General features: G+C 33.0%; 1 protein-coding gene and 1 long non-coding RNA gene across 3 annotated transcripts; both read left to right on the top strand.

Moving 5' to 3' along the window:
* The first annotated feature begins 1,581 nt into the window (after positions 1-1,581).
* LOC123311310 (probable phosphatase phospho2) lies at positions 1,582-2,832 on the top strand. 2 transcript variants are annotated; one of them, XM_044895201.1, is made up of 2 exons: positions 1,582-2,402; positions 2,545-2,831. In XM_044895201.1, exons 1-2 carry the CDS (start codon positions 1,748-1,750, stop codon positions 2,607-2,609), a joined length of 720 nt encoding a protein of 239 aa, XP_044751136.1. In that variant the 5' UTR covers positions 1,582-1,747; the 3' UTR covers positions 2,610-2,831. The 2 variants fall into 2 exon arrangements, with proteins under 2 accessions (XP_044751136.1, XP_044751138.1); XM_044895203.1 differs by having other exon boundaries at positions 1,583-2,402; positions 2,537-2,832.
* A 6,250-nt stretch (positions 2,833-9,082) lies between these two features.
* Positions 9,083-10,872, top strand: LOC123311793. The gene is made up of 3 exons (XR_006537512.1): positions 9,083-9,480; positions 9,544-10,135; positions 10,647-10,872. It is a non-coding gene; the product is annotated as an uncharacterized LOC123311793 (long non-coding RNA).
* The last annotated feature ends 487 nt before the right edge of the window (positions 10,873-11,359 follow it).

Genomic DNA, 11,359 nt, shown 5'->3' with positions numbered 1-11,359 from the left:
GGTCTCGACTAAGTCGATATTCGAATCCAATACAAGGAATAAAATTCGAATTTCGCGCCTTTAAATTATAAAGCAGACAACTGTAATTTTACTGTTTGACATTACGATTTCAGCGCCATCTAATTTCTCAGTATGTGAAACACAGGCCCAAAGTGTAGTGGGTTCACAGATTACATTATTCTCTGTAATCTGTGAGTCGGTTTTTAGTCATTGAACTAAAGAAAGTTCAGTTCAATGTTTTTAGTACTAGGGTCCATAAAGTAAGTCAAGATAGAGGGGAAACTCAGCTACAAAAACTGGACCCCTTATTTAGTTTGTTGAACCACCGCATGGGGTCGCTTCCATCGCTGATTTTACGTTTGTAAACATTTCCATAACCTCATTCTTTTCGTCTTTGTCTGCAGTGTGAAGTGCATCGTGATTCCTAAGTGTTTTTTCTGATAATTGAATAAGATGTCGGAAAATAGAAATATTAAAAGCAATAAATTTTGTGTGCCGAACTGTGTTGATAAGACTAGTAGACGTCATCGGTTTCCTGAAGCAGATAATAAACAACCGGAAATTATCAAACGTGGATGGAAAAAGTTTGTAATCCCTCGTTGACTACTAAAAGTACTGAACAAATACGAAAATCCTATTTTGAGTGAAAGTGTGAATTTATTTTTTACACATATATGGGAATTATTGGTTACATGAATATTAGTGCTTTATGATGAAGGGTTCTCCCAAATTGAATTGAATTGAAAAAATCAGCAAAGTACTGATGAAACGTCGACTAAGTTAAAAAAAAAACAGTGTTTTCCTTCAGTCCTATAACCAATAATTCCCATAGGACATTATAATTATTTCTATTTTATATTTTACATATATGGCCATACACTTTGATGTATATATCGACATTAGAATCATTTCTATTTTATTTTTTTCCTATCAAGTCCATACACTTTGATGTATATATGGACATTAGAATTATTTCTATTTTATTTTGTACTCATAAACCCATACACTTTGATGTATATTATATGGACATTAGAATTATTTCTATTTTATTTTTTACTTATAAACCCATAATTTTTGATGTATATTATATGGACATTAGAATTATTTTTATTTTATTCTTTACATATAAGGCCATACACTGTGATGTATATATGATTTATTTATGAAGAAATATAGTTATATCATTGCCTACATATGTGTTTTTTTTATTCAAGTCATCAAGCTTCTGAGAACATTGGATTTGAAACAACTCGTACTGGAATGCTAATATAGCATCTCGACATGCTATATTAACTCATTCCAGTACGTTGTTTCAATCCCGAACTTCAAAAATCAAATCGAATGATTTTAAATAGGAAGCATTTCAAATTTTCCCGCTCATTTGTTTCGAATTCCGGCCGCCAGAGGGCGCTTTTATTTCCTCGAACCACCGCATGGGGGCGCTGAAACTTGACCCCACTTCTTAGTAGGGGAGTTTCCCTTCTATATGGGTCTGTTCTGTGCTAGGGTCGTTTCCCATCTTGATCTTCCTACTCTTTGATTATTATCATTGATTCTACTCATAGAGAAAGGGAAAGAGTCTCTTGTCTCTGATTCTTCTCTGTAATCTGTGATTATTTTGTCTATGTATGTGATATGATTTAAGTATTCAAGAATTTTGAGATTTGAGACTTGAAAAACTTCTGGCAGAGCAAAGGAGTTAAACACACAAAAGAAATTTTCAACAGAAGAAACTGCACGCTTTAAAATGAAAAACTTGGCTGTATTCGATTTTGATCACACGATAATTGAGTTGAATAGTGATGTAGTGATAGCATCTATGATTCCTGGAGGTGTACCTGAGAGTGTGAAAAAACTTCATTGTAATAATGGCTGGATAGCATATATGCAAGGCGTATTTGATACTCTTCATATTCGTGGATATAATCAAGATTTTATAAATAATATTATAATGAAATTGGATCCTGTGGTTGGTATGCTAGATCTGATCAAGGAACTAGTTGTTTCCTTTAATTATGATGTGATTATTATTAGTGATTCTAATTCTCATTTCATTGATACTTGGTTGACCTATAACAATTTGAAAAAACATATACTTGAGGTTTTTTCAAACCCTGCTGTATTTGAGGGTGATCTCTTGAAAATTAAACCATACCACTTACAAGATTATTGTAATTTAAGCAGTAAGAATTTATGCAAGGGACAAATTCTACAAGATTTCATTACACAACAAAAAAAGGATGGAAACATTTACAATAGAATTTTATATGCTGGTGATGGTGCGAATGACTTGTGCCCAATTTTGAGATTGAAGAATTGTGATCATGCTTTTGTCAGAAGTAGATATAAATTAGAAGAATTGATTGAAAAAGTTAATAATGGTGAAATTAAAGATAAATCAGGTAAGCTTTATGAGATTCAAGCTTCAATTCACTATTGGACTGATGCTTGCCTCATTCTAGAAGATGTGAGCAAAATTCATTATGAAATAAAAAAGTTGTAGTGAGCTTCTCTTTTGTTTTAATCTCAATAACAGTCTTTCAGATGTAATTTTTGAAACCAAAATATCAAACAGAATCTATATCCAGCCGTTGTTGGTTCCAGAGTGATTTATACTCAGCAACACATTCTGATTAATATTTTTGTATATGAAAAATCAAATGGTACTTTTAAATTTCAAGCTATGCAGATAGTTCAACAGCCACATTTTTCTGGAATGTATTAAATTGTAACATTTAGATATTTGTCATTTTCAATGACTTCGTCTTCAAGTTTTTAGTTAATTTATTATGAAAAATTTTCGATGAAAATAGAATAATTGTGTATTGATTTATACTCCACAGAACACAAATAATATTAAATTAAAAAATAAAGTTATACTCGATGATAGAACTGAATAATTTTGAGGTTAGGCATAGACATGTCTATGAGGATGAGGTTAGGTTAGGTTAGGTTCTTCAGGGTTGGGATGTTGGTAATTTGAAAAATGGGCTGTATTCGGGTTCGGCTAAATAAATAAAATCCATTGCGCAGTTCTATACTTCATTCAACTTTATTTTAGCAGTCGGTTGGCCATGAAAATTTGACACATTTCACTCTGTATAGTACGAAAATGTGGGGTTATGAAGCTTGTCAAAACATTTTTGGGTTTTAAATCAACGCTATGTTGCCCGTACTACGTAAAAGTTTCTGTTATTACGTATTTTATCACAATGTCGAATCTCTTCGGAAAATATGTGACGAACATAATTGAAGTTTATACAAACTGATTGAAGGCATACCAAATCCAGTTATTTGCATGGAAAATACAAGAGATCAGTATAATATCATAATATGCACTAGCTTGAGGAGAGTTGATGTTCGTTATCTTCTTTGGCTTACATCATTTGTAGATTTCAAAAATATTAACCCGAAGATGAAATGCATATGTTGCAGTGGTTGGCAATGGGTATCTCCCGAAGGAATTTACAGATAATTACAAGAATGTTAAATTTTTCAACAAAAAACATCTTGCATCAAAAAAGGAGTTGAAGGAAGTTTCAAGTTAAGATGCAACTTCACTGTTGAACAAAAATTTCACATGAATAAACAAGTAACAGGGCAACTTGCGCCGCTTGCGCGTATTTGTGGCTATTCATCTTAATACATTGATGTAATTATAATAATTAGGTATTTATTAGTACCTTAAGACATTTACATTGTATAGGACAAGTCAAATGAAAAACAAAAAAATCCATTTTAGGGAACTTATTCTCCGATGACATTTATCGAAAATCCTGTAGTAAACTTTTCGCATTAATTCACTCAAACATAAAATTCCCAAATGCCACCACTTTTTTGGGTCTCCCAATAGAAGGAAATTCTTTGTCATACTCTTCATTCACAATCTTTCTGATTGTGGAAATTTTCAGCTGAAATATAAGTCGTTTAGATTCAGATGAAACATTATATAAATTCTCTTACATATTGAATATGTTCGCTATCGTCTGACGTATTGTGGATTTTAGAATATCAGGGTATAACTATTTGAATGAGCGGACCTGAATTCTAAATAGCACTTCCTGAAACCCTGTCTCTTTTTTCAATCACTTTCGGCATTTTCGAATTTTCGTAATAAAAATTGATATTAGTTGTGGCAACGGCGTTATGACATTAACGACATTTCATGAGTGCCAACTAAGATGTCTAAAAAAATGGTGTATGCACTGATTAGATTTTGTTTTTCCCGCTTCAAAAATAAGAGATAAGTTTCGTTTTTCCCACTGTAGGTAGCGCCGTTTAGGAATTGACAGTTGTCAATTGAAATTTGAAAATAATTTGAATGGTATTTCTATGGCATTCCTACGACTTGCGAATATGCTGTGTTTATAAGCGATTATTGGTTTGTGAAAATGTATTACTTTCGAGAAAGGTCGTACAACATTAATTTAATGAACATGTCGTTCAGTTTTCTGTATGGCTAATCAAGAACTACAGCTAAGAATTCGGTGTTGTTGGACTATCACTCTTTGTTGTTAGAAATTGAGGCAGAGCCAAATCAAATGAACATTCGGGACGGATAGAGCTAACAGTTTCATGGCAACTTCAGCAATATTTAAGCAATAAAGGAACTGTATTGAAAATACGTGATGTGAATTGTGAGCATGTATTGAGAAACAGAAATACGTTAATCTGTTCGAGTCTGTTCTTCAAAATTTCTTCACAAGTATAGTGAAAATTGCGTTTCAGTCAACTGAATATATTGAATTTTTCGCCAATCAACTGTGCTTCATTGAAATCACATTGAATTACCTTCCTCACGAATACAATTTGTCAAACAAAAATTATCTTGAAGATAAATAGTAGTACTTCTTCGAATCCTTCGATAGTGTGTAATTATCGGCAGATTCGTTTTTACAACGAAAATTCAAGTGTAAATCACAAATATTCGTTAACAGCTGAGAAAATAGTCCGGTTCATTATTTTTTTTTGGATCCTTTGATGGATCAGGAACACAGAGATGACTGTAATCTGTGATCGATATAAACGAAGAACAAAATAAAGCGAGAGAGTATCATTAGATTTTCTTTCATAGAACAAGGATAGAACTGGTGGCGCCGCCACGAAACGAATCTCTTATTTTCGATTTGGTCTAATGTCATTCCATTCAAAAATTGACGAGTGCATACACCATGTTTTTAGACATCTTAGTGCCAACCTTACTTCGTTCTAGTTACAAAAACTTGAGAAAATTATTTCATGGCCAACCGACTGCTAAAATAAATTTGAATGAAGTATAGAACCATTCTCGGACCGTCAAAAAGCCGAACCCGAATGCAGCTGACGTGACTCACAGACTACACTGAAGAAATGGCATTTTGTGGGCATGCTCTACCAATATGAAGGCTACTAACTCAAAAGTGATTTAACAGACACATTCTAGATCTAGATGACATGACACAAAAGTCAGAAAATATTTGCAATGAATCTTTTTTTTTTATAAAAATTGTTGTTTATTATGAAAGTTCTAGAATAAAATGGAATAGTAGTTTAATGTTTCGTCCCTTTAGAAGATAACAACAAAATTTAAAAAAAAGTGCATAAACAGCCTTTTGATTGGTAGAACATGCCCACAAATACCATTGCTGGTAACCTTGTAGAACAGGCAAGTGCTTATCTATGCAAGATGCAAGTTACCTTCACGGGCTTCACGCGCCTCAGAAAAAGAGTGCACATGCGTTGTTTGGGTCATTTCTGCGTTTTTGTTGCCAGACTGTTTTTGTCATAGGGAAAGGAAAAGATAAGCGTATTCAATCAGCATAGACAAACTCAATCAGTGTTATTTATGGGCGACACGTTTAGTGAGTCCCCCCCGTGACGACGGGAGAAACTACCCCCGTCACTTATTCTGTCTTTTATAAAAAACTCCTCAGATTCTTTATTTTTGCGTGTATATATCTGACAGGGCCTACCTATGTTTTTTATTGATCTGAGGAAAAATCTTAAGTGGATGAAATAGATAAATCAAAAAACGACTCTACTGGAAAAAACACATTTGATATTATTTTGTTTCCTATAATCACACTTTTTAATTACTCTCATTTGCATTTAGCTCTTGAAATTACTTCAATCAATTCAGTTTCTTCTTGCACAGTCACGTTAATATAACGTAATTAAAATTGTTCATTCCATTACTGAGGAAATTTTCACCAACTTTTTCGGGTGTATTTTTTTTTCTAAGGAATTTTCAGCTTCAGCTCATGTCATGTAATTCAGATTGAAAAAAGGAACTATCATATCAGTTATTTTCACCAAAACGTAATACGTATTGTAGGATATGGAGGGTTCATATTGTAGCAACAAAGAGAAGCTATCTCTTTGGTAGCAGTCATATCGAATATATTCGAATTATTGAAGTCATTATTGAGTTCAATGGTTAAAACAAAGACAAACTGATTAAAATCATAACTTACGGCAGGCGGGAAGTTGGGAACCGTAACCCTTGCCGGCAATTTTTTTCTATAAAACTCTTCAAATACCTGATTAATTTTTCGATCTGGCAAAGTAGCTGCGCATTCGAAGTAACGCTCAGTGACAGCTCAAGGTCAGTTGCCTGTTCCACCCAGGCGGTGGCATTGAACTCTATGTTCCCATAGAGTTACTAGCGTCTATTTCCTGACGAGGAGCTAAATGCTCATACCCGTACCGGCGTTGCCACGTCTGTCCCAGAGATATTCTATATCTCTGGTCTGTCCTCTTAATTTTTAAGCCACAGAACATTTGAAAACTGTCAACTGTTCATCTCTGACAGCCTGTCAACTCATTTCACATGTCTTATTTATTTTTATTTTGTTATCAGAGACCGTTTATTATTTACATTTTTCTTTAATATTCTTTGTGAAATTGTGGTAATAGTTAAATCAGAAAATCTGTATTGAATAGATGACCAATGCAACACAAATAACAGGGTTGCAATCACTTACAACATGATTAACAACAAGAAGTTTTGAGCGGAACGTTAAATTAAACTGATATATCTACATATAACAACATAAGGGTCCTGTAACGTTCCTCGAACAACTGAAGAACATTAGAATCATTACTTGGAAGACTGAACCTGGTCGAAAGACCCTCTCGGTCAAAACAAAGATTTGGACCATTATAGGCCCCTCCAACCTTCTAGCCTCACAAAAATTGTGGAGGCAAGCAAAAGCGTCATTACAAGTAAAACTCCTCACTTGACGAATATTTTCGTTGTTCCAAGGTATAAAAGAGTGGTATTTTACTTCATCTAGAACTCTAAGAATATTTATTTGGCAATCTGTAATAGATGAATAGATATATAAAAAGTAAGTTGATATTAAACTTTTGATATGATAACTATCATCATCATATATCAAGATTTCTGAATTAACTATAAATTTTCTTTCAGTGAATACAAAGAGTACCTAATTTATTGAAATTTTGAAAACAAATCAAGAAGTGGCGGATTTTATTCCCAGAAGATAAGCCAGATGTACGAAAGCATTCAGAGAGTAGCAGCCTATAAATACTTTATAATTAGCCTTTTACCTAGGTTACTCTATAAAATATTTGGAACAAAATATTCGAGGAAAGTGTTTCACAAAAGGGTTAGCACAGATGAATTGATGTATATTTAGAGAAGGAAATAATGACCAACCTGCAATAAAATACTGATATGAGGATTGTGAAACTCTGGATCCATATGGAATGCGTCTGGTAGACCATTGTTCCTGGCCTTTATTTCTACAGCGTTTGTACGGGTAAAAAGAGATGGAATGAATATTTTCTCAAAATGTAAATATGTAATATTATGTAATTTAGTTGGGTAAAAGTTTAGATTAGTGCCCACCTCCGATTTTGACGTCGATTTTTTCTTAGATAAAGTCTTGTATGAAAAATCGATTGGTACATGTCTCAACCTTAGGAGACTTGTAGTTTGGGAGATATGATTTTTCAAAGTTCTTATGAAAATTGGGAAAATTCGGTATAAATCAGTCGAATTGTAATATTTTCCCTGTTCAGCCCTTCATTAACTAAATCCAATCGTTTATTCGTTTAATTAATATCTTAAAATGGCATTTTCATTTACAAATATGATTTTTCACTGTCCTAACTTAAACTAACCTAACCTAACCTCAAAACCATTATTTATATTTCATCAAGAATTGAAAAATTCCCCACATTTTTCAGAATAAACTAACTGAAATCATTAACTCATCGAGTTCTCTTAATGCCAACATTCGAATTCATTGAAATTGAGGAAAAAATCGAAGACAAACATCCAAGGTGGGCGCTAAAGTAAACAGGAGCCTTTAGTTGTATTAAATATTCTTGAAAAGATGCACTGTTTCATTGAAAAGGTGTATTCAATATAGGTATATATAAAACAGGAATACTAAAGTAGTAGTAATAAACTTTATTGAAACAATGTTTCCAAGGGTTAACAACTCAGGTCTTCCTGCCCAGGAACACTATAAAAATATAATCGATACAAAATAGAACTAGTTAGAAAAACAGCATAAATATAATGAGTATAAATAAAAATATAACTAGTATAAGTCAGCTCTCCTAATAATAGCAGTTTTGTTGTCTCCTCGTCAAGTAATTTAAGTGAAGCTTCTTATGCTGAAATACAGAAATTTCTTCCGGAATAGGAAAAAAACTTAACACTGTTTCCTCGGCCTCCACATCCAACAACACAACGAGAAAATGGCATAATTATTCACTTCCTGCTAAAATACTGTGTGACTTTCCCAAGATATTGAATACTTTCATTACCATTATTGGCATTAATAACGCACATTTAACACTAAAGAATCACTAGGATTAACACCACCATCAAATTAAAAACAAAAATAATGCATTTCAATGTACGTATTTTAACTAAAAGTAAAATAATATTCCAAATTATGTTATTTTTGCCCACACAACACCTCACAATTTTATTTTGACATCTATCTGACAGCTGGTTGAAGTTTCAGTACCGAAGTTGACAGTTTCAGAATGAGAGGTAGACTTGGCAACGTCGGTACGGATATGAGCATTTAGCTCCTCGTCTATTTCCTGTGCTTTACAAATGAACCTTCATTTGTCATTTATCCCTGCTGTGCTGCCATCTGTAGTGGGAAGTGGGAGTTATGATGTGCGCGGTCATATGTTCCTGAATGTCAAAATTCAAATTTAATTAAATTAACGCAAAGCGGATTTTCGTATATAAAGTTCACATTTTGAAACACCCCAATCAGCAATATAAATGCGGCAAGGTGTTTTCCAATTCCAACATATCAAGTTTGACACGCCAGGAATTTTCACAGAGATGAAACTACTGAAATCGCTTCTAACTTGTACAAAAATGCAGCGAAATATAATTATAACTGCCATTGTGGAAAGAACTTTAGTGATAAAAATAATTTCACGAACCATCATAAGATCCACGGTGAAGATTCATCTTCTGGTAGTGGTAGTTACCAACGGTAGGTAGGTATTCTTCTAAAATTTAGTCATAATATACAGTCTATCATATTTTCATTACAATTTCAGAATGAAGTTCATAACCAGTTGCATAGTATTTTACATGAGATAGATCAACAAGTTTTACGTAGAAAGCTGTTCAATTTCCTAAACCAATGTGATGATCCAGATGTAACAGATTTTATTACTTCAAAGAAAATTGGGCATATGCTTACTGACTTCATGCTGGTATTAATACTGATATGCATCTAGAGAGATTTCATAAGACTTTTAAATATATTTACCTCAAAGGAAAGAAAGTTAAAAGACTAGATAAGGGAATATGTGCAATCATGCAATTTGTTGACAGACTTATATCCCGTTATAAGGATAAAATCTGCAGTAAAGTCAAAGAAATAAGAGTTTGTCATGAAACTATGACCAGCTTGGATAAAAATTTATTAATATAATGTGAAGATGGATGGAAAATACCTTCAAAAACATCTGAAGAAAACATTTATTCCAAAAACAGACAGCGATAGCCAAAATGCCAACTTAAATGTACATTGTGTAACATCTACATACATGAATATATCTGCTCTTGTATTGATTCACCTAGTTTCTGCTTCAAGGAAAGAAAATCTACTTGGGGATGGAGGACCAAACTTTCAAACTGATACTGGTGAGTGGTTAATGGTAGCAATATGATAATGCCATTGAAGATTGAGAATAGTTATTTCATATCACATGTTGCATAAGAAGAAGTCAACTATCAAGGTGATATGAAAAAATTTCATTATTGGGTTTAGGACATTTAGCACATTACTATCCTTTTTTTCTATTTCTATTTTTTTCATAAAGCTTGTATGGATATTTATTTATTATGTTTGGGTGCTTGTAGGAAATATTGTCCTTATAATAGCAGGGTGTATATTATCTATAGATATTCTTTTGAAAGGGAGAAATAGCAACTTTTACAATCTTGAAACAATAAAGCAGGTATAAAGAAATGGCAACAAGAAGCAGATCGTAGAACCTGTTCCAGATCTCACTGCAAGCAGAGGAAAATTTTATTAGGGTTCTATACATATATCTTTAATAATACAGGAAAAAAAGAGATAAAAAACTATTTGAGTGCACTCTGTTATTATACTCCAAAGTAGTGGTTAATTTTACTGTATCCCCTGTTTTAGACAGTAGTAGGTGAAGGAGTGTGAAGACACAAAAGAGAAGAATTTAATTCTAAATGAAGTTGGTAGGAAAAGAGACTTGAAGAGGTCCGTAGAGAAGGAGAAGGAAGATATCAGGAACAAAATTGCGAGACATTTGAGGGACAGACATTCCCCTACCAAACTTCAAGTCATTAAAAATATTTTGGCTCCGCTTTCACCTACACACAGCTATAGATTCTAATAATTCCGTACCTTCTACAAGTAGTCGAATTCCACATTGTATGAAAATTGTTCCACAGAGATCACTGTTTTCAACCAGAAATGAAAAATCAAAGAAAAAAAAACATTCTCCTTAATCTGTGTAGAATACAGTACCTGTTTCAATAAACTATTTAAAATTTTCTTTGACGTATCATTCATCCCAATTCCATAGAATCCCTTTCTGAATTAAGCTTTATTGTCACTTCATTATACCATCCCCTGGAATAAATACCCACAGAAAGATTTGATTCACACGCTGGAAAAATTTTGCTAATGATGATAGGTCGTTATTTTAACCTCAGCGGAAGATGGAGCTTTTCTACTCAACTGAGGAACATAACATATATTTATTCTCATAATTATAACATAAGAATGCTATTTTGTAATTCCAAAGTAGTTGCACATCATTCCTCATTAATACTGATATCTCTGTTTATATTTAACCATGATAACGTATATTATTTGAAATAAAA

Source organism: Coccinella septempunctata, chromosome 4 (genome assembly GCF_907165205.1).
Source record: "Coccinella septempunctata chromosome 4, icCocSept1.1, whole genome shotgun sequence".
NCBI classification, from domain to species: domain Eukaryota; kingdom Metazoa; phylum Arthropoda; class Insecta; order Coleoptera; family Coccinellidae; genus Coccinella; species Coccinella septempunctata.
This window is presented reverse-complemented; position numbering and strand designations above follow the sequence as displayed.

Excerpts from the sequence above, each read along its gene's own strand:
- LOC123311310 (XM_044895201.1), top strand. The coding sequence starts at position 1,748 with ATGAAAAACTTGGCTGTATTCGATTTTGATCACACGATAATTGAGTTG. Across the intron at positions 2,403-2,544 it reads TGAAATTAAAGATAAATCAG|ATGTAATTTTTGAAACCAAA; the intron begins GTAAGCTTTATG and ends ACAGTCTTTCAG.